At 44.3% G+C, this 25,097-nt stretch overlaps 1 protein-coding gene across 3 annotated transcripts; it reads right to left on the bottom strand.

Annotated features, from left to right (window-relative positions):
- Positions 1-3,932: 3,932 nt before the first annotated feature.
- On the bottom strand, positions 3,933-21,553 carry LOC139443464 (probable inactive tRNA-specific adenosine deaminase-like protein 3). Of its 3 annotated transcripts, none has more exons than XM_071224448.1 (9): positions 21,151-21,553; positions 17,157-17,228; positions 14,316-14,370; positions 11,188-11,258; positions 10,312-10,513; positions 9,940-10,051; positions 6,476-6,632; positions 4,264-4,390; positions 3,933-4,117 (listed from the first exon to the last, which is right to left on the bottom strand). In XM_071224448.1, exons 1-9 carry the CDS (start codon positions 21,188-21,190, stop codon positions 3,940-3,942), a joined length of 1,014 nt encoding a protein of 337 aa, XP_071080549.1. In that variant the 5' UTR covers positions 21,191-21,553; the 3' UTR covers positions 3,933-3,939. The 3 variants fall into 3 exon arrangements, with proteins under 3 accessions (XP_071080549.1, XP_071080551.1, XP_071080550.1); XM_071224450.1 differs by having other exon boundaries at positions 21,232-21,248; XM_071224449.1 differs by lacking the exons at positions 17,157-17,228; positions 21,151-21,553 and adding an exon at positions 16,408-16,424.
- Positions 21,554-25,097: the final 3,544 nt, after the last annotated feature.

The raw sequence follows: 25,097 nt of genomic DNA, 5'->3' as shown, positions 1-25,097 counted from the left end.
AAAGGGGGGCACGGGTGGCCCAGTTGTCTGTGCCGTCTGCGCCGCGATTCACTGTGCAGAGTTGCGTCCCCTGGACACGCCAGAAACCTATGATTGTGGGTTCGAATCCCAGTCCACCCCAATTGTTTCTAGGTTTGTCAGCACCATACCCGTGCTCGTGGGTTTCACCGAAGTGGTAAACGTCTAAGACCTGCATCACTTCGGGCTTTCCTCCCACATTAAGCTGACACGCCGTGATATAACTGTAATACTGTTAAAAAGTGGCGTTAAACCCAACTCACTCACTCACTCACTACTATGAAAAAGTATATCTCAGTGTGGCAAGGAACTCTCTCCAAGGACAACACAGGGACATATTATCCTCTCTTCGGCTGCAACGGAAAGAGGAAAGTTGATCATTGTTCTAGAGTATCAGCAGATATTCATGAAAACGATGACCATATTTACATATCTCTGTAACATATGCTCATAGTCACTTGAATTCTCATTTATTTCAAGACCTGCGTAATATACTAATTATTTGAGTGTAGCTATCGTTGAGGTCTACCAGAGACCACATACCATGCTATACCACTATAAAGTGGTATTTAGGTAGATCTATAGATGCAAACACTTTTGATGATACATGTGTGAAATTTTAGATGTTTTAGAAAGCATGGAGCAAACACGTGACAGAGATTTTTTTGAGAAAATACAGTGAAAGGGTTTGACTTTAACGGACCAGTTTTCTTTAAATGCAATGTAATGTGACATCATAAAGTGGTATATATAGATAGATATAATACTAGTCTATAGCTGCAAACACATTTGATGATACATTGATGTCTTTAATTTATCATAACATTGGAAAGTATAAGGCATGAAGGTGATCTGGATCAGTCACCACACTAGGTGAAGCATGTGTAAGTCTTTAGTGGATTATCCTTCAATATATGCTTGAATTGTGAGTATGCAGACAGTTTAGTTTTGTGGTGAAACACTGTTACCTTTAAAGATACTTTTAAGAACGGACATGTCTTTATATTATGCATATTGATGAATTGGGATATTGACAGCTTGGGATAGCACTTCAGGCGGAATAGTGGACAAACCCAAGATTATCAACAGTACATCATCAAGGTGACGCCTAATTTCATGAAGAGCACTCCATGTAGTATAATCTCATGTAGTATAATTTTAAATAGGGCTAATAATCAGATGCCTCGGTTATGTTGCTATGATAAAAAAAATCTATTTGGATGAGTTCTGAAATTCATGATGGCACTTCTACATTTGCAGTTCTAGTGACTGAGGCATTTAAAAGTTCTGCCGGTTGTTGTAAATTTAAATGTGCTCCAAATTTTAACAGTTTCTCCTGTGGACAGTAATGCTCATGTTTCCGAGGCAAGAGAGTTAACTGACTCGAAAAATTCCAGTTTCCACCCATGCCGAACTAGGCTGGAATTACAGGGCTCAATCGTAGCACCACCAGTGGCTATTGCCAGTTATGTCCCTTCTAAGCCTCTCCTATGGACCAATCATATTCCACCTCTAGTATCACTTGCATTTGCTTCACACGAAATGGCGGCGCCCAGTCAGGACGATCTCATCGACAATCAGGATACAAATTGTGATAAAACAGGTCTTACATCACGAAATGCATCAAATCACGTGAGCACCTTGATTAAAAGCATGAAAGATTTGGAAAATATCGGCTGGCAACGAGTTAGCGATGCACATGATTTGCAAATCCTGCAATCGACTGAAATCGGCATGACAGTTTACGAACCGGATTTCAATATTGTTGCACGATTTTGATTGGACTATGCATAGACTCGTTAGTCCAGCCAAAATGTAACTCCATAATACCAGGCAAGTTTGGCAAGGGTGGAAACTGGACTTTTATGGTCAGTTAACGCTCTAACCTCGGGAAGATGAGTAATGCAAGGTACCACAAAGGCTGATTTGCATTCATCAGAGCCTGACAATATATGCCATGACAGTTTGACTGTTGTAACCTGTTGAAGGTGGACGGAAAACGGACTATCCAAAACTGGAGACGGCATCACCAGAGGAACCTGATGTGTATGGTGGTGCACTGGAGGGTTTAAGTACATTGTGACTGGCATTTGGCATCGTCTAGGATTCAACTAAGGTTCTCTTGGATCTATGTTATATAGCTTCGGTGCTCGATCATCAGCGCATGTTGGTTTGTTTGTTGTTTAACACCGCACTCAGCAATATTCCAGCTATATGATGGCGGTCTGTAAATAATTGAGTCTGCACCAGACAATCCAGTGATTCATATCATGAGCATCGACCTGAACAATTGGGAGCGATGACATGCTTCAACCAAGTCAGCAAGCCTGACCACCCGATCTCTTTAGTCACCTCTTATGACAAGCATAGTCACCCTTTACAGCAAGCATTGGTTGCTGAAGACATATTCATCCTATTGTTGTAGTTGACAGGGAGGTTGGAGTAGTGTGTTTATCTAACAGAATAGACTGGCTAGTGTATGTCGGGACTACTCCACATTATGTCCAGAACTTGATCAGATGTGGGAGGTTAGTCAACTTACACGAATTAGACAATTCAAACTTCTAACTTTTATTTCTCCATTAAACCACCACTGGTAATACAAGAGAACAGCAACCAAATAATACAAAATTGTCACTAAAATGGACATAAGGATGGCTGTTCTTTAGTTGAGATTTTTCTAAGGTTTGTAAATACAATATATATGAATATTGTTAAAATATTACTTTCTTTGAAGAGGCGTTGCAACCATATCATATCAGGCCAAATTAAATAATTGTTTTTGATGTAAAGTTTTCTGTATTCTTTGAGAGCTTGGCATCGAAAAATGAAATGAAATTCATCTGCTTTTGCTAGGGAATTACATACTGTACATGTTCTGTCCTTCCTAGAGATACCATGCCAGCTGCCAGTCTCAATAGGGAGGCTATTATGTAGTAATATATTTTAAAATTGGGTATGATAGAGATTTTGACACTAAGTGACAATATGTAATTATGAGAAACACAGGATGTGAGGGATCATTTGTTTAATCATGTACTGGCTGGTTTGACAATCTGTGCAAGAAAATTCAAGAAATATGCATCCTTACGTCCTTTGTTTGCTATAAGGGGCCAAAAATAACTGTGCCATGAAACTGCTGTGACACATGCTGTAGGATGTCCTGTATCACCTGTGATGGTCTTGCCAGTGACACATGCTGTAGGATGTCCTGTATCACCTGTGATGGTCTTGCCTGTGACACATGCTGTAGGATGTCCTGTATCGCCTGTGATGGTCTTACCTGTGACACATGCTGTAGGATGTCCTGTGTCACCTGTGCCACATGGTGTAGGATGTCCTGTATCACCTGTGATGGTCTAGCCTGTGCCACATGCTGTAGGATGTCCTGTGTAACCTGTGCCACATGCTGTAGGTTGTCCTGTATCACCTGTGCCACATGCTGTAGGATGCCCTGTGTCACCTGAGCCACATGCTGTAGGATGTCCTGTGTCACCTGTGCCACATGCTGTAGGATGTCCTGTATCACCTGTGCCACATGCAGTAGGATGTCCTGTGTCACCTGAGCCACATGCTGTAGGATGTCCTGTGTCACCTGTGCCACATGCTGTAGGATGTCCTGTATCACCTGTGCCACATGCTGTAGGATGTCCTGCATCACCTGTGCCACATGCTGTAGGATGTCCTGCATCACCTGTGCCACATGCTGTAGGATGTCCTGTGTCACCTGTGCCACATGCTGTAGGATGTCCTGTGTCACCTGTGCCACATGCTGTAGGATGTCCTGTGTCACCTGTGCCACATGCTGTAGGATGTCCTGTGTCACCTGTGCCACATGCTGCAGGATGTCCTGTGTCACCTGTGCCATATGCTGTAGGATGTCCTGTGTCACCTGTGCCATATGCTGTAGGATGTCCTGTGTCACCTGTGTTGGTCTTGGTTGGGAAACTGTGTTTGCAGTACCACTCGAAACACCTGATAATGATGGTTGAGTCCAGGCTGAACATGCAGCTTGTAGAGGGTGCCAAGAGCTCCTTCTGGATGTGGACAGTTGTAGAACACACGGCCAATGCGGGAATGGACCAGAGACATAGCACACCTGCACAGAAAACATACACTAAGATAATGCACACAGGAGCAAGGTGTCTATTGTCCCTGAGACTACTCACAGTTATGCTATTGTAAATTGAAGTGTTGGTGACATGTTAATTAAGATGGAGTGAAGAAAGTCTAGAAAGGACCTACATAATACAGGGTTCACTGGTCACATAAAGATCATATCCAGTACAGAGGTATGGTCCAGTTTTGGTGCTGCCATCTGTTGAAGGATGTGTGGCAGTATCTGGTGTAGAGCGGTATTTCAAATCATTGTCTGAAATTGAAACAAAGTGTCACATCACTGTAGCTCACCTGGATATGTAGTCAACAGCTCAAAGGTGGACACTTAACAAAAGTTCTTGTCAGCATTGCTTTTCAAATATTTTCTGCATAAATACTCAGGTCAAAAGTATTAATACATATGAAACCAGTAACTAATTTTCAACAATCTTTCTAAATCTGCAAGAATGAATTTGCTTTTTTTCAACAATGCACAACAGTTACATTTCCTTTATATAAAGATTCAACTCTGGGCCTTATTTCTCTTCAACAAATTCAAATGTCATCAAACATGTGAAGTTTAAGCTTCACTGGTCAAGTGTTTTTCAATGGAGATGAAGTTTACAGTGTTAGATAATGTACTGTGAGATAACTTAAGAGCATAGTCTAAAATGCAAAGGTCAAATAAAGATCAAAATGTATAATTGTTGTGAAATAAGGCGTGGTCAAAAGAGCGACAAAGGAACGTATATACTGGACCCCACTAGCAACTACACATATTCCAAACTTCATGACATTTTGAAACAAAATGTTCGAGGAAGGACCATAAGAAGTTTCAGACCAAAGTGCAAGGTCAAAACTTTAAACTATGACAACAATCAGATCATATTATATTCACCCCACATTCTACCTCCCTGTATGTGGACCACCAACTATACATACCCTGTATATCCCACCTCCGTCAGCAGACTACCTGGTGTGCATACCCTGTATATCCCACCTCCGTCAGCAGACTACCTGGCGTACATACCCTGTATATCCCACCTCCCTGTCAGCAGACAACCTGGTGTACATACCCTGTATATCCCACCTCCCTGTCAGCAGACCACCTGGTGTACATACCCTGTATATCCCACCTCCCTGTCAGCAAACCACCTGGTGTACATACCCTGTATATCCCACCTCCCTGTCAGCAAACCACCTGGTGTACATACCCTGTATATCCCTCCTCCCTGTCAGCAGACCACCTGGTGTACATACCCTGTATATCCCACCTCCCTGTCAGCAGACCACCTGGTGTACATACCCTGTATATCCCACCTCCCTGTCAGCAAACCACCTGGTGTACATACCCTGTATATCCCACCTCCCTGTCAGCAGACCACCTGGTGTACATACCCTGTATATCCCACCTCCCTGTCAGCAGACCACCTGGTGTACATACCCTGTATATCCATCTCCCAGTCAGCAGACTACCTAGTGCACATACCCTGTATATCCCACCTCCCTGTCAGCAGACCACCTGGTGTACATACCATGTATATCCCACCTCCCTGTCAGCAAACCACCTGGTGTACATACCCTGTATATCCCACCTCCCTGTCAGCAGACCACCTGGTGTACATACCCTGTATATCCATCTCCCAGTCAGCAGACCACCTGGTGTACATACCCTGTATATCCCACCTCCCTGTCAGCAGACCACCTGGTGTACATACCCTGTATATCCATCTCCCAGTCAGCAAACCACCTGGTGCACATACCCTGTATATCCCACCTCCCTGTCAGCAGACCACCTGGTGTACATACCCTGTATATCCCACCTCCCTGTCAGCAGACCACCTGGTGTACATACCCTGTATATCCCACCTCCCTGTCAGCAGACCACCTGGTGCACATACCCTGTATATCCCACCTCCCTGTCAGCAGACCACCTGGTGTACATACCCTGTATATCCATCTCCCAGTCAGCAAACCACCTGGTGCACATACCCTGTATATCCCACCTCCCTGTCAGCAGACCACCTGGTGTACATACCCTGTATATCCCACCTCCCTGTCAGCAGACCACCTGGTGTACATACCCTGTATATCCCACCTCCCTGTCAGCAGACCACCTAGTGCACATACCCTGTATATCCATCTCCCAGTCAGCAGACCACCTAGTGCACATACCCTGTATATCCCACCTCCCAGTCAGCAGACTACCTGGCGTATATACCCTGTATATCCCACATCCCTGTCAGCAGACCACCTGGTGTACATACCCTGTATATCCCACATCCCTGTCAGCAGACCACCTGGTGTACATACCCTGTGTACTCCACATCCCTGTCAGGTGTGCACCTGGTATACATACCATGTGTATCCCACATCCCGCCTCCTTGTCCATGGGCAACCAGGTCCACTGCCACCATGACAGCATGCTGGAGTGAATTGAGTTCTCGTCTTAGGTCATGTGCAGAGGCCATGACAGTGTTGGTGGATGGATCCACCACTACAGCACCTACAGCAGCCTTAGATCAAGAAAGACAGTAATCATTTCATTAGTACAGCACGCATCTTCAAAAGGAAAACGCATTAACAGACTATAAAAGTCCATTTTTCACCCGTGCCAAACTAGGCTGGTATTCCAGGCATGATTATAGTGCCACCAGTGGCAATTACGAATGATGTCTCTTCAATGTCCCTCCTATTGACAAATCAGATTCCATCTCTCATGTCACTTGCATTTGCTTCAATTAAAGATAATAAAGATATATATTGTAATAAAACATGTCTTATGCCACGAAGAGAATCAAATCACTTGAGCACCTTGATTATAAGCTGAAAAGATTTGAAAAATATGTCAACGCCCGGTTGATGGTACACATGCTATGCAAATCCTGAAGTCGACTGAAATCTGCATGGTGAAACTGGATGTCTAGTTTGTTGCGCGATTTTGAGTAGACTATGCATAGACTTGTTAGTCCAGCAACTCGAGAATTCCAGTCTAGTTCCTCAAGGGTGGAAACTGGACCTTTATAGTCAGATAACGCCTTGCCTCAGGAAGATATCCATCAATTACACATTCCTTGTTCTCATCATCCTCATCTCCAGGATTAGCATTTCGGTAAACCTAGACTAATCCATTCTCGTAGTTCTACCAAATCGCAAATTACTTGTCCTTGATTTCCATTTGCCAATTTCATTGGCTACAACACTAGGTCTAATAATGCGAGTAACAAACCAGTCTCAATCTTGGGTTGGCAATATCAACAACAAGTCGAGTTTGAGAGAAATTCAACATTGAAAAACTCACTAACATGCAAAGGAAAGCCCTAAAAATCTTTCTGAGGTAAATAAATGTTTTCATGTTCATGAAAACTGGCAGTGGCTTTGGTTTCTAGGTCATACAAGTAAGCATCTTTTCCTTTCCCTCATGTCAACGTTTGATTGGTAGTAAGATTTTAATGAAAATCAAGGGCGGGTAATTTGCGATCGCAAGATCCAGGGGAATGGATCAGGGGGTTGGTGTAGGTTTACCGAAATGCTAGCCCTGGAGATATAGAGGATGTGTTCAGATAATTCAATTTATTCACAGGCAAATTAACTTGCTGACTTATTTAAAGCAGACAATATCAAAATATGAAAAAATAGTCTATTAAATACCTCTTTTAAATTGGTAGCAGTTCCTAAGTGACCATAAATGCAATAGTTCTAGTGCACGTTTCCTCCTTGCAAGCCTACCTGGCCTGCTCCCTGCAAGCCTACCTGACCCTCTCCCTCCCTGCAGGCCTCCCTGACCCTCTCCCTCCCTGCAGGCCTCCCTGACCCTCTCCCTCCCTGCAAGCCTTCCTGACCCTTCTCCCTGCAGGCATACCTGACCCTCTCCCTCCCTGCAAGCCTTCCTGACACTTCTCCCTGCAGGCCTCCCTGACCCTCTCCCTCCCTGCAAGCCTTCCTGACCCTTCTCCCTGCAAGCCTACCTGACCCTTCTCCCTGCAGGCCCACCTGAACCTTCTCCCTCCCTGCAGGCCTGCCTGTCTCTTCTCCCTACATGCAGACCTACCTGACCCTTCTCCCTGCAGGCCTATCTGACCCTTCTCCCTCCATGCATACCTACCTGACCCTTCTCCTTCCATGCATGCCTGCCTGACCCTTCTCCCAACAGGCTTTCCTGACCCTTCTCCCCGCAGGCCCACCTGACACTTCTCCCTGCAGGCCCACCTGACCCTTCTCCCTCCATGCATGCCTACCTGACCCTTCTCCCCGCAGGCCTACCTGACACTTCTCCCTGCAGGCCCACCTGACCCTTCTCCCTCCATGCAGACCTACCTGACCCTTCTCCCTGCAGGCCTACCTGACCTTTCTCCCTCCATGCATGCCTACCTGACCCTTCTCCTTCCATGCATGCCTGCCTGACCCTTCTCCCAACAGGCTTTCCTGACCCTTCTCCCTGCAGGCCCACCTGACCCTTCTCCCTCCATGCAGGCCTACTGGCCCTTCTCCCTGCAGGCCTACCTGACCCTTCTCCCTCCATGCATGCCTACCTGACCCTTCTCCTTCCATGCATGCCTGCCTGACCCTTCTCCCTGCAGGCCTACCTGACCCTTCTCCCTCCATGCATGCCTACCTGACCCTTCTCCTTCCATGCATGCCTGCCTGACCCTTCTCCCTGCAGCACTGACTCTTCTCCCTGTCAATCCCTGTAGGCCTAAGTGGCCCCTCTCCCTGTCTCCTCCTTGCAGCCCCGACCCTTCTCCCTGTCAATCCCCGCAAGCCTACCTGACCCTTCTCCCTGTCCCCTCCCTACAGGCCTACCTGACCCTTCTCCCTGTCAATCCCTGCAGGCCTACCTGACCCTTCTCCCCTTCCCCTCTTTGCAGGCCTACCTGACCCTTCTCCCTGCAGCACTGACCCTTCTCCCTGTCAATCCCTGCAGGCCTACCTGACCCTTCTCCCTCCCTGCTGGCCTACCTGACCCTTCTCCCGGTCCCCTCCCTGCAGGCCTACCTGACCCTTCTCCCTGTCAATCCCTGCAGGTCTACCTGACCCTTCTCCCCTTCCCCTCCCTGCGGGCCTACCTGACCCTTCTCCCTGTCCCCTCCCTGCAGGCCTACCTGACCCTTCTCCCTGTCCCCTCCCTGAAGGCCTACCTGACCCTTCTCCCTGTCCCCTCCCTGCAGGCCTACCTGACCCTTCTCCCTGCAGCCATGACCCTACTCCCTGTCAATCCCTGCAGGCCTACCTGACCCTTCTCCCTCCCTGCGGGCCTACTGGCCCTTCTCCCTGTCCCCTCCCTGTAGTCCTAAGTGGCCCCTCTCCCTGTCCCCTCCTTGCAGCCCTGACCCTTCTCCCTGTCAATCCCCGCAAGCCTACCTGACCCTTCTCCCAGTCCCCTCCCTGCAGGCTTATGTGGCCCTTCTCTCTGTCCCCTCCCTACAGGCCTACCTGACCCTTCTCGCTGTCAATCCCTGCAGGCCTACCTGACCCTTCTCCCAGTTCCCTCTTTGCAGGCCTACCTGACCCTTCTCCCTGTCCCCTCCCTGCAGGCCTACCTGACCCTTCTCCCTGTCAATCCCTGCAGGTCTACCTGACCCTTCTCCCTCTCCCCTCCCTGCAGGCCTACCTGACCCTTCTCCCCTTCCCCTCTTTGCAGGCCTACCTGACCCTTCTCCCTGTCCCCTCCCTGCAGGCCTACTGACCCTTCTCCCTGTCCCCTCCCTGCAGGCCTACTGACCCTTCTCCCTGTCCCCTCCCTGCAGGCCTACTGACCCTTCTTCCTGTCACCTCCCTGCAGGCCTACTGACCCTTCTCCCTGTCCCCTCCCTGCAGGCCTACCTGACCCTTCTCCCTGGCCACTTTAGCCAGATGCAGGGCTGTCTTCATGTGAGTGTGGATGGTCCTCACTTCACTGCTGGAGAAGAACTGGCCCGACAGCAGTGATGTCACCCTGGTACACACACACAGCCAGCATGTGTATTATGAACAATGGGCAAGAGATTGATATTGCCTTACAATTAATACATGTAAACAGCATATGTACTACAGCTGTACTTGCAACAAGTAATACAGAATTGTTATCAGCATGGCCTTACCTACCGATACCACTGTAAAGCATGCTCATTAGAGTCAGTTATGGCCCCTGTGTTAATAATAAACTGATACTACAGAGGCTGGTGTGACCCCAGCATGATACTCCTCCATTAGTACCTCTTATCTTCATGAAAAGAAACAGGCCAGTATTTGCTGGCATCTTGGTACTGATTTCGGGTCAGCGGTGGGTTCTGTGGCACCTTGACGAGGACTGGCTTGCCCAGTGCTGGGAACTTGGAGACGATTGAGGTCAGGATATCCACACTGGAGTCTTCTGTGGCGGACTTGGAACAGATTATCACCTGTAGCTGGGCGGCATCTGGGCAGATCATTAACAGACGTCAACTTACATAATCTGAACAAAGAGCAAACTTTCTTGGATTTGATAACCAAGATAACTGCAGGATATCAAATTTTATGTCAATGTACAGAATTACAGAAAACCAAATTATATCCACGTGTACACTTCACGGCCTTGTATATACTGCTCCATCACCCATGAATACATAGGGCGGTCTAGTTATTACTTTCAAACAAGGAATCCAGCAAGCCACTGCTGCACCATAGTGGACGTGGGGACTCACAGGTGATGGAGTAACAATGCAAAACAAACACGTAACACGTATTGACTATGAAGCTGTGTATGCTTTCGTAACACAAATAAAAGCATGAAACATATCTTTATATCCACATTCTGATAGTTCATTGAACAACTTAAAACAGTGAAATGATTATTTTTGCACTAATTTTGTTTTTTGAACTAGAGAAGAGTCATATGTGAGTTGGAACACCTTGTTCTCAATGGTTTATATATCAGGGATATTTGCCTGTTTGTGATGACAAAAAATGCCTGTGCCTTTAATAAATTTTCCATTTCACAGAGAGTCTATGAATTATGAAGTATGTTAAGAAAGAACTTCATGCTCACTGTGGTGTTCTTGTTACCCATATGGAAAGTTCTAACCTTTCTTTCAAACATGACCAACTGACTACCTTTTGCCCTGTGACTGTGGACTCTCTTGAGATGCATCAAATTCGTCAGAGGTAGATCGCAGCTCAGTTTCCTGATGAACATAAGCGTAATTACCTCCTTGCATTATCACTGCAGCATTCTCAAAAACAAGGATCAATAAAAAACGAACTGTTCATGATCTCAGAGGTGGTCAGGTGAAATGGAATTTTCACCCCACCACCTCTGAGATCATAGTGATGTGCATGCATGTGTGGCTGCTTGACCTAGTCTGGACTAAAGCTGGTTTTATAGTGCTAGGCTACTGAGATACCATGTTGCAGTTTAACATCTATACCTCACTGAGACACAATATACTGACTCCGAGCCATCTAGTCCTTGTTTTAGCCCCTTAATGCCAAGTATCAGGCAGGCTAATAACAAGTACCATCTTTTAATATTGTTTGGTATGATGGGGCTAGGGATCGAACCAGCGACCTTCCACGCTCTGGGCAGACTCTATGACATTGCAGGGGTTGAAGCTTTGCTTGTGGGCAAGTCAATGTGGCACATCACACACATCACAGACCAGCACAATACACACCTTATGATACACCACCACATCACACACACCACCACATCAACATACATCACAACACAAACATCACATACACACCATCATATCACACACACCATCACATCAAACACCACCACATCACATCACACACCACCACATAACACACCACATCACAGACACATCACCACATGACACACCACCGTATCACTCTCATCACACACCACATCACACACCAACACATCACACACCACATAACACACCACCGTATCACACACCACTGTATCACACACATCACACACCACCATATCACACAATGCATCAAACACCACCACATCACAAAGCACACACATCACACACCACCACATCAAACACCACCACATCACACACCACATCACACACGTGACCCACCACAGAACACACCACCACATCACACACATGACCCACCACAGAACACACATGACCCACCACAGAACACATTACACATCACACCACCACATTACACACATGACCCACCACAGACATCACACACACCATCACACCACTACATCACACCACATCACACACATGACCCACCACAGAACACACCACCACACTACACCATATCACACCACCACATTACACACATGACCCACCACAGACATCACACACCATATCACACTACATCACACACATGACCCACCACCACATCACACACATGACCCACCATAGAACACACCACCACATTACACCATATCACACCACCAAAACACACACATGACCCACCACAGAACACACCACCACATTACACCATATCACACCACCACATTACACACATGACCCACCACAGAACAAACCACCACATCACACCACCACATCACCCACCACAGAACACACCACCACATTGCACCACATCACACCACATCACACACATGACCCACCATAGACATCACACACCACATTACACACATGACCCACCACAGACATCACACACCACATCACAGCACTACATCACACCACATCACACACATGACCCACCACAGAACACACCACCACACTACACCATATCACAACACCACATTGCACACAGGACCCACCACAGACATCACACACCACATCACACTACATCACACACATGACCCACCACAGAACACACCACCACATCACACACATGACCCACCATAGAACACACCACCACATTACACCATATCACACCACCACATCACACACATGACCCACCAGAACACACCACCACATTACACCACATCACACCACAACACACACATGACCCACCACAGAACACACCACAACATTACACCACATCACACCACCGCATTACACACATGACCCACCACAGAATACACCACCACATCACACCACCACAGAACACACCACCACATTGCACCACATCACACACATGACCCACCACATCACACCACCACATCACACACATGACCCACCACAGAACACACATCACCCACCACAGAACACACCACCACATTGCACCACATCACACCACATCACACACATGACCCACCACAGAATACACCACCACATCACACCACACACATCACCCACCACAGAACACACAATCACATTACACCACATCACACCACATTACACACATGACCCACCACAGAACACACCACCACATCACACCACATCAAACCACCACATCACACACATGACCCACCACAGAACACACCACCACATTACACCACATCACACCACATTACACATATGACCCACCACAGAACACACCACCACATCACACACATGACCCACCACAGAACACACTACCACATCACACCACCATATTACACACATGACCCACCACAGAACACACCACCACATCACACACATGACCCACCACAGAACACACAATCACATTACACCACACACCACCACATTACACACATGACCCACCACAGAACACACCACCACATTACACAACGCATCAAACACTACCACATCACACACCACACACATCACACAGCGCATCAAACACTACCACATCACACACCACCATCAAACACTATCACATCACACACATTACATCACACATCACATCACACATCAAACACCACATCAAATACCATCACATCACATGCCACCATATCACACACACATCACATCAAACACCACCACATTACACACATCAGACACCAACACATCACACACCGCATCACACACCACATCACACACATCAGAACCCAACACATCACACACATCAGACACCACCACAGATCACACATCACCACATCACACCACCACATCACACACATGACCCACCACAGAACACACCACCACATTACACCACCATATCACCACATCAAACCACCACATCACACACATCAGATACCAACACATCACACACATCAAACACCACCACATCACACCACCACATCACACACATGACCCACCACAGAACACACCACCACATCACACACATCACACCACCACATTACACACATGACCCACCACAGAACACATCACCACATCACACATATCACACACCACCACACCACCACATCACACACATCACATACACAAATATGACAGTAATCAAAATTGCATCTACATAATCTCATAATGCCATGATAAATTGCTAAATCTTACTTGACAATTTGGGCTGTTAATTTCTTATCTTGAATCACACAGGCATAAGCATCAACTGAAACAAAGAGCCAGTACAATAGTAGACAGCCAGTACAAAAGTAGACAGCCACATCACAGTAGGAAGGCAGTACAATAGTAGACACCTAGTACAACAGTAGATACCCAGTATAACAGTAGGCAGCCAGTTCAACAGTAGGTAGCCAGTACAACAGTTAGCAGCCAGTACAACAGTAGACACCCAGTACAATAGTAGACACCTAGTACAACAGTAGACACCCAGTACAACAGTTAGCAGCCAGTACAACAGTAGACAGCCAGTACAATAGTAGACAGCCAGTACAATAGTAGACAGCCAGTACAATAGTAGACAGCCACATCACAGTAGGAAGGCAGTACAATAGTAGACACCTAGTACAACAGTAGATACCCAGTATAACAGTAGGCAGCCAGTTCAACAGTAGGTAGCCAGTACAACAGTAGGCAGCCAGTACAACAGTAGGCAGCCAGTACAACAGTTAGCAGCCAGTACAACAGTAGACACCCAGTACAATAGTAGACACCTAGTACAACAGTAGACACCCAGTACAACAGTTAGCAGCCAGTACAACAGTAGACAGCTAGTACAACAGTAGACACCCAGTACAACAGTAGACACCCAGTACAACAGTTGGCAGCCAGTACAACAGTAGACACCCAGTACAATAGTAGACAGCTAGTACAACAGTAGACACCCAGTACAACAGTTAGCAGCCAGTACAACAGTAGACACCCAGTACAACAGTTAGCAGCCAGTACAACAAAAGGTAGCCAGTACAACAGTAGACACCCAATACAACAGTAGGCAGCCAATAGAACAGTAGACACCCAGTACAACAGTTAGCAGCCAGTACAATAGTAGACACTCAGTATAACAGTAGACACCCAGTACAACAGTTAGCAGCCAGTACAATAGTAGACAGCTAGTACAACAGTAGACACCCAGTACAACAGTTGGCAGCCAGTACAACAGTAGACACCCAGTACAACAGTTGGCAGCCAGTACAACAGTAGACACCCAGTACAACAGTTGGCAGCCAGTACAACAGTAGACACCCAGTACAATAGTAGACAGCTAGTACAACAGTAGACACCCAGTACAACAGTAGACACCCAGTACAACAGTTAGCAGCCAGTACAACAGTAGACACCCAGTACAACAGTTAGCAGCCAGTACAATAGTAGACACCCAGTACAACAGTTGGCAGCCAGTACAACAGTAGACACCCAGTACAACAGTTGGCAGCCAGTACAACAGTAGACAGCAAATAGAACAGTAGACACCCAGTACAACAGTAGACACCCAGTACAACAGTAGACACCCAGTACAACAGTAGACACCCAGTACAATAGTTAGCAGCCAGTACAACAGTAGACACCCAGTACAACAGTATACACTGAGTACAAAAGTTGGCAGCCAGTACAACAGTTGGCACGCAGAACATCAGTAGACACCCAGTACAACAGTAGACACTGAGTACAACAGTAAACACTGAGTACAACAGTAGACACTGAGTACAAAAGTTGGCAGCCAGTACAACAGTTGGCACCCAGTACAACAGTAGGCACCCAGTACAACAGTAGGCAGCGAGTACAACAGTAGACACTGAGTACAAAAGTTGGCAGCCAGTACAACAGTAGACACCCAGTACAACAGTTGGCAGCCAGTACAACAGTAGACACCCAGTACAACAGTAGACACCCAGTACAACAGTAGGCAGCCAGTACAACAGTAGACACTGAGTACAACAGTAGGCAGCCAGTACAACAGTAGACACCCAGTACAACAGTAGACACTGACTACAACAGTAGGCAGCCAGTACAACAGTAGACACCCAGTACAACAGTAGACACCCAGTACAACAGTAGACACCCAGTACAACAGTAGACACCCAGTACAACAGTAGACACCCAGTACAACAGTAGACACTGAGTACAACAGTAGGCAGCCAGTTCAACAGTAGGCAGCCAGTACAACAGTTGGCAGCCTTGACTTGTGGGGTCAATGTACACAGCAGAGATTGGTGTGACAGAGTGGGTGCTGGTTGAGACTCACCTAGACTTGTGGGGTCTGTGTACACAGCAGAGATTGGTGTGACAGAGTGGGTGCTGGTTGAGACTCACCTAGACTTGTGGGGTCTGCATACACAGCAGAGATTGGTGTGACAGAGTGGGTGCTGGTTGAGACTCACCTAGACTTGTGGGGTCTGTGTACACAGCAGAGATTGGTGTGACAGAGTGGGTGCTGGTTGAGACTCACCTAGACTTGTGGGGTCTGCATACACAGCAGAGATTGGTGTGACAGAGTGGGTGCTGGTTGAGACTCACCTAGACTTGTGGGGTCTGTGTACACAGCAGAGATTGGTGTGACAGAGTGGGTGCTGGTTGAGACTCACCTAGACTTGTGGGGTCTGTGTACACAGCAGAGATTGGTGTGACAGAGTGGGTGCTGGTTGAGACTCACCTAGACTTGTGGGGTCTGCATACACAGCAGAGATTGGTGTGACAGAGTGGGTGCTGGTTGAGACTCACCTAGACTTGTGGGGTCTGTGTACACAGCAGAGATTGGTGTGACAGAGTGGGTGCTGGTTGAGACTCACCTAGACTTGTGGGGTCTGTGTACACAGCAGAGATTGGTGTGACAGAGTGGGTGCTGGTTGAGACTCACCTAGACTTGTGGGGTCTGCATACACAGCAGAGATTGGTGTGACAGAGTGGGTGCTGGTTGAGACTCACCTAGACTTGTGGGGTCTGTGTACACAGCAGAGTGTGGTGTGACAGAGTAGGGTGCTGGTTGAGACTCACCTAGACTTGTGGGGTCTGTGTACCTATCCTCCAAGACAGCTTCTGGCTGCTCCAATGAATCAGAATCAGGCTCTGGAAACATGTACAGTGGGCTTCATTAGATTAGCTCCTGTAGTATTTGAATCTGGGAACCACCTCAACAGTCAACATGCTTCATCTTTAAGCTTTAACATTGAAGTTTGGACAACAACCCCTTGACCTACTTTATTTCAAAAACACTGTCTTATACTTTATATTAGCCATATATGACCCAACATATTTTTATCAAAAGTACCCCAGGATGCAGGAACTGTAATCAAATTGTTTTCATTGTTTCAATCTGCAGAATGTAATTTTCAGTTACAATTATCTTTTAGACCAGAAGTAAATAACATTCATGGCTGCCAACTTGCTTATGATTCTAACCACGCACACACATGAAGTTGCTCATGATTATTTGCATATTCCTATATGTGAAGGGCTCAGCATATGGTTCTCAGAACGCATGGGCCTCAAAGTATATTTTGTCCCCAAAGAGCCATTGGGCCCTGACAACTGTTTTCAGCGAGACAATGTCAAATTCAAGAAGCCATGTAAATACTTAAGGAACCAAACTTCAAGATAATAGTCAGTAATGCATAATACTGTCAAAGCATATCTAATCTGCCTAACTGCAGCAATAGAGATTCCTGCCTTTGGTGTGACAAGCTTCGTTGTTAATTATGTTGTTGTAAATACTTGACTAGATTATTGATTTATCATTAATTATTTTTTACCTCACAATTCCCATGATGATTTTTAGATTTTTATAATTTCTTTTATTATGCAGTGAGTGACATCAGGTCACCAGCTTGATTTTTCCAATATTAAACAATATTGGTTGCCAAATGGAAATATCAATCGCCGTGGCAACCAAATGAGTTGCAATTTTCATATACTTACCTGACAATTCCCATGATGATTTTTAGATTTTTTTAAATGATATTTTAGTTCAGTAATCAGTAGTTATTAATGTATGGTATTTCTGTCTCTAATATAATGCAGTTAGTGATATCAGGTTGCTGACTTGATTTTTCCAAGTAGCAAAGTGCCGATTGCTTAAGTTATATTGGTTGCCTAGGGAAATTTCAATCGCTATGGCAACCAAATTAGTCGCAACTTAGAGGCCTGTAGGAAGTGACAATATGGAGTCGATGGCTTGTAGTATATAGTATATGCAAGTTTACTTTGTACTGGTCCATATATATACAAGAAGCACTATGTGCCAGGTCAGCACACAGTGATATCACCAAGCCTAACCCTAGCTGGACCTTCTCTTCTCATTTTCATTTCTGGACCAAGGTCATTTGACACGGATTAAGTCATCAATACTAGCAACAGTATGGCTGACAGCCAATGTACAATACAGTGGGAATTAAAATGGGGATAAGCATCTAAAAGAAATGGCAAGTGAGTGAGTGAGTGAGTGAGTACATTTTTATGCTGATCTTAGCAATATTCCAGCAATATCATGGCTGGGTACACCAGGAAGGACTTCACACATTGTACCCGTGTGGGGAATCGAACCAGGGTCTTCGGCATGAGGAGCAAACACTTTAACCATTAGAATACCCATGCAACTGCCCCAGCAATGATGTGATTCAATACATGTCATGGTTACGTAGTAATTAGCCTTTGGAATAAAATGTCCCAAATTGGTTGCAACTCTAAAAAATATATCCATTATTTTCATAGGTGAAACCCTGAAGGTTTGACTTGAATAAACGCCTGTTCTGTTTTTATGGTTCTGAAACATGTATAGCAACACTTCGTACAAATTTGGCAATGTCGAATATGGACTGAAACGCAACTTTAAAGGGGCAATTCCCCCGACTGGTTGTTGCCTTTGTTATTGTTTTTTTCCCCGTGAGTGATACGTAACACAACTGAACGTGACCAGAGACTGGGATACCGTCTGCAAGGACAGCTAAATAAACTTGGAGGCTGGAGGCAATATTTGTTTTACGCATTTTTGAACACTGATTGGTTAACTGTGATCTATAAAGATTTCGACAGAGGGCGCATGTCTTCAACCTAAACAAACAGACAAAAAGAACGGTGGAGCTCATCGGATGTCGTCATTTGGAAATACCCCAGATGGTTATAGTTTAATAATAATAAAAAAGCATCCATGCAGTGAAAGCATCTTCGGATTTCAGATTGCATCGATAATACGATTACTACTCCCTTGTTGTCATCCACGTTTTCTTTTAAAACCCTATGCTTGTGTATTTGTCGTCACTCACTTGATGCTCAGTTAATGAATTTATTACAGGTACAATTAGTGGTAGCACCACTTCGATTACCTGACAAAGGTTCTCATTTGGTATTTATTGTGTCTGGGGTAATTATTCAATTTAAATCCAGGTTTGAAGTGAGGTGAAATGTGTGTTAAGTAATATGCATGTGGCAGCCCAGCAAAAGGTGAATGATCAGTTGATTTACTTTTTTTGTAAATCATCGGATCGTTCCTAGTCATCAAAGGATTAACAGAAAATACATTGATTGATTAATCACTGTTATCTTGCGCAGTGGATATGTCAAAAGTGAGTGTTTACATGTCTAGATTTACTAAGACAAATGGAATACACTCATATAATGGCGTGAAGTGCCGATGTAAAAACAACATACCTTGTTCAAAGGGTTAACTGATTAAACGTTGATTGATTGCTCATTGTTATCTATCACTCAATGGATATTTTAGGAACCGTGGACTTTATGAAAATAGTTGTCACGTGGGCTTTCTCAGCCGACCCTTGAGACTTGACACCTATGTGAAACACCTGAAACAATCTAAGTGATCAGTTGAGAAACGAACACGGGTTATAATATCCCGAAACGATATATATCTTTTAAAATATTTGATTGTTACAGCGACACGTGACATCGAATAAGTTTCTTTGTACAGCTGCAGACGAGTGGGATATTGTTCCTTCGTGTGGATATTCATGGATACATTCCTCGAACAAGGAAGCTGCCTAAAATTATACACATAAATTTGGTAGGTTGTAATTATTGTATTTGCATTTTGTTTTCCTTTATTTGCTGTTGCATTGAACCGATTCGTTCTTGTTCCTCTACGTCTTGGTTGGGAAATTCTTCTATGCGCGATAGACTTTGTTTTCACAAGTCTTTTCCTTTGTAATCGTGTATATATTACTGTCAATTTGTAAAATGTGATTCTCTCAGGCAATTTATAAAAGGTGTAAATATTTCAGTCATTTTGACAGAAAAATCTGTCCAGATTGACTAAAATTGATTAAGACGAGCAAAAGGGCCTAAAAACATCACAACGGATTATTATGTAGGATTAGAAGCCAAACAACTTAGAAATGTACTTTTCAAAGTAACATTTTCAGTCTCTTGGTGATGACATTAAACATCAAACTGTTTGGAATTTGTTATCATAATAATACAGATGGAAATGTTTTTCAGGCACTTTGTAAAATAACTGAATATTTGGGCGTTTAATAAATTTGAAAATGTTTTTTGACAGTAAAAAAATATACACACTAGATCTATAAAAAAAAGCAATGCTCAGGTGAAATATTTACTTTTTGTTGGAAGTCAAAATAGTGCAAACGAAAATCGCAAAATTACCAAGCAAGTGACTTATCAAAACTTGGTCACCATTACCGATGCTACCCACAAAGATACCTACATTTCCTTATTATCTCGAAAACTGTATTTCATTTTGTTGATCAATGTGACCTTACGCCCTTATGACTACCCATAAAAGTGACTACCCATAAAATGCGCTTACGAATGGCGCAGCAGAGTTCGCGAACTAGTCTAGATTTCTGCTATACATCCGGGTACTCACTTGGAAAAAACAATAACAAATGCAACAACCAGTCCCGGGGAATTGCTTTAGATCAGTGCCCCTTTAACCAGCTGTTATTGGTGGAGACAGGTCGGGATTAGTAATGTCAACATATATGTGCATCTACACCTTATTTTTTAAAAGTATACACACCAGCTTTTGGTCTTTTGGTTTCATGGGTGTCTGTCTCCATTTAGTAAAAGCAAAAGTAAGAAAGTAATCGTTGACTCAAACCTTTACACAGTCGTGCGTTTTACAATAATATTGAGAGTGACCTCCCTTTAGTTTCTATGCGCCAAGCTCCAGAGAGCACCGAACGGGCTATCGCTGTGAGGAGCTTTTCAATGAGCCAAGCTCCTTTCCAGCGCGTGACACCTTCTTCACACTCTCACAGCGATAACCAGTTCACTGAGCTCTCTATGATGTACGTTCCAGTCTAAGCACGCATAGAGACACCAAGCGGAAGATCCGGGAACCAGTACACTCTTGCCCTGCCTTCAGCACGAACAGAACCAGACTAGTTCGGTAACGAAGGTGTCACGCACTGGGAAGGAGCTTTTCCGCAGCACACTTCTTGTTGTATTTGCGAGAATGGTTAAGTTAAATCCCAAGAACATTATTTTAGCTTTAGAAGAGCGCGTGTTTCATGGGTCTTGAATGTTGTTTGTTTGTTTATTTGTTGTTTAACGCTGCACTCAGCAATATTCCAGCTATATGACGGCGGTCTGTAAATAATCAAGTCTGGACCAGACAATCCAGTGATTAACATCATGAGCATCGATCCACGCAATTAGGATACGATGACGTGCATCAACCAACTCAGCGAGGGGACCATCCGATCCTGTTAGTCGCCTCCTGCGACAAGCACGGTCGCTTTTTACAGCAAGCATGGGCTGCTGAAGACCTAATTTACCCCGGATCTTCACGGGTCGTATTGAATGTTGAGATGTAAACGTGAGACTGCAACTGCAAATTGATGAATGTTCCTGTTTTTGTTTGATCAGAGATCATGCATTTTATATAGCTGCACAAATGGTACCCATGCCAAAACAGCGAAAACGACCGCACATCTAAAATGTATGACATTTTGTTTAGTAATCAAATCATCTATGATATTTTATCAACGTTTTTAATATAGAGTAATGTTTTCATAGTAAAATGGAAACAGTTTTGCTCATGTAGGACGTGTTATATGTTCCAGGATTTCTGCCCTTCTCCCAGATTTCGACGTTTTAATATAGTGTGCTTTGTAATTTACGGTCTAAAAAACTCAAATGTTTATTTTTAATATCAAGCTATAAAACACAGAAATGATCCAATTCAATCTTCATCTTATCACCAACACATCCAGAAACCCAAAATGCTTTCACTGCGGGGATATGTTTTTAAAAATATATAACCATCAAGGGTATTTCCAAATAACGACATCCAATGAGATTCCACCTTTCCTTTGTAATATCGAAATCTTCATAGATCACGGGTAATACTTCAGTGTTCTGAAATGGGTATAGATATTGTCTCAAAATATACTACTCAAAATTTGATAAGGATCACTAGGTGATATGTGTGTAAGTTACCACAAACATAACAAAAGACATGACTCTGACTCAGAAATGTGTTTAATCATGTTATGAATGAAAATTCATGAACGGCATGAACTTGTATCAATATGGAATGTTTGAAACAGCAAACAAGAGAAAGAATTACACAGTTATGAGGGATAGTCCATCATTAAACTTAGTCGATGAAGTGTCAATATCGAGTATGACCTCCCCTTGCATCAATGACGGCCTGACAACGTCGAGATATGCTGTCAATAAGCACCCGGATGTTCCCAATAGGAAGGTTGTTCCACTCTTCCACGAGGGCATGTCCGAGCTCTGCCAAAGTCGTGGGTTGTGCTCTACGGCGTGAAAGGGCAACCTGCAGCATGTTCCAGACATGCTCAATCGGGTTCAAGTCCGGCGAGCGCGCTGGCCAATCCATGCGGACAATTGTCTCTTGCTCAAGGTACTTCTCAACCACCCTGGCGCGATGAGGACGGGCGTTATCATCCATCAGGATGAACTCAGGGCCAACAGCACCAGCGTAGGGTCTGACGTACACATCGAGGATCTCATCCCGGTACCTCACCCCCGTCATTGTCCCTCTCTCCAGGACATGAAGATCTGTCCTTCCATCTCTGTTGATTCCACCCCAGACCATGATGGAACCACCACCATAACGGTCATGTTCACTGATGTTGGCATCATGGAAACGTTCACGTTGTCGTCGCCACACCCGCTGCCTCCTGTCTGTAAAGTCCAAACAATACCTGGACTCATCGGTGAACAGAACTGGAACCCAATCGTTCCGTGTCCAAGTGACATGATCTTCAGCCCATTCCAATCGCTCCCGCCGGTGTCGAACAGTCAGGGGGATTCGGACACATGCCCTTCTCGAGTAGAGACCTGCATTGTGAAGACGATTCCGTATCGTCTGAGTGGACACATTCACCCCCGAGGCGTTCAGGAGGTCGTTACGTCGGCTGGTTGCTGTCCAGAAGGGATGACGTCGTGCCTGAAGAGCCACAAAATGATCTTGGCGTTGGGTTGTCGACCTCTGACGACCACCCCCATGTCGGTGTGCTGCTGTACCAAAATGTTGCTGTCGGGACCAGGCCCTGCTTACAACGCTCTGGCTGACGTTTAGTGCATTGACAACGTCACGTTGTGAATAGCCAGCATCAAGCATTCCAATACATCTGCCCAGTTGTTCTGTCGTCAGGCGACGCCTTACACGTTGAGGGGGCATTGCGTAGATAAACGTAGTGTAAACACTCAATTGAGTTTACAGTTTCAGAATGAATCAGACACCGTTGCCTGATTGGAAATCGTGCAATGGTAGCACAAGCATGAACTGTGATGTGAAACGCATTTCCCATGGCATGAAATGCACGTGCACGTGTGTTGGAGACGTTTTTGATTTCACTTGAACACAATATTGCCAGTTATGCAGTTATTTTGTTTTTTTATTCAGAAAAATATCTACGATCCTTATCAAATTTTGAGTAGTATATATTTCCGCTATCCCTACAGACGGTAACCCAGTCTCTTATCGCGCTTATAGTAGCCAGCAAATCGACTCGCGGCAGCTATGTAATGAGAACCTAGGGGGCAGTGTTAGACAGTCGTATGGCAAGCCGTTTTCACATTTATTACGGAATTACAGATATCTTCAATTGTTTTAAAGATATCGGTATTTTATTTAAAGATCTCAATAATGTTTTTAAGATATCAAAAAATAATTAAAGATACCTTAAATTCATTTCTGATATCCATAATACAATTACTGATATCTTAAAATGTTACGTTGATATCAACAAATTAGTTTGTGATATCTCTAAATTTATTTAAGATATCGTTAAACAATTACCATCCTACAGTACATAAATATATTAGATATAAATTCAAAATATCTTAATTTCAAGTCAAGATATCTTGATATAAGATATACATATCCACAAATGCATTACAGATATCTTTAATTCAATAAGAGATGTGTTTAATTCAATTCAAGATATCATTAATTCTGACCGTTACTGATATCAAAAATCCAATTAAAGATATTAATAATTTTGATGATATCTTTATATCCATTATTGATTGCAGTTATCTAATTTAAGTAACATTATCAATGTAACATCTTTAATAATGGCAACAATTGAAGATATCAATAATTAATTATTGATATCTGTATTTAGTTTCAAGATATCAGGAATTGAATTAATGAAATAACAAATCATGACATTTTGATATCTTTAAATCATATTTTGATATCAATAATCGAATTTCAGATATCAGCAATTCTTTTCAAGATATCAGTAATACGCTTCACCATATCCTTTATTTATTTCGTGATATCTTAATTTTATTGCAGATATCTACTATCATCTGTATTTAAGATATATTCAATTCAATTCAAGATATCTTCAATTCATTTCAAGATATCTTTAAAACAATTGAAGATATCTGTAATTCCGTATTAAATGTGAAAACGGCTTGCCATACAGTCGCGTAGAAGCCAGAGCCCAGTGCAATCTCATTAAAATCAGATCTTAA

Source organism: Haliotis cracherodii, unplaced genomic scaffold (assembly GCF_022045235.1).
Source record: "Haliotis cracherodii isolate W230 unplaced genomic scaffold, xgHalCrac1.p SCAF_5, whole genome shotgun sequence".
NCBI classification, from domain to species: domain Eukaryota; kingdom Metazoa; phylum Mollusca; class Gastropoda; order Lepetellida; family Haliotidae; genus Haliotis; species Haliotis cracherodii.
The sequence above is the reverse complement of the archived record's forward strand: the minus strand, read 5'-3'. Positions and strand labels throughout refer to the sequence as shown.

What these genes read in the sequence shown, in the direction of transcription:
- LOC139443464 (XM_071224448.1), bottom strand. Translation starts at nt 21,190, where the DNA reads ATGGAGACAGACACCCATGAAACCAAAAGACCAAAAGCTG. An exon ending in TTAACAGCCCAAATTGTCAA is followed by an intron (nt 11,259 to 14,315) that starts GTAAGATTTAGC and finishes TATGTTCATCAG; the next exon opens with GAAACTGAGCTGCGATCTAC. An exon ending in CCACAGTCACAGGGCAAAAG is followed by an intron (nt 10,514 to 11,187) that starts GTAGTCAGTTGG and finishes TGATCTGCCCAG; the next exon opens with ATGCCGCCCAGCTACAGGTG.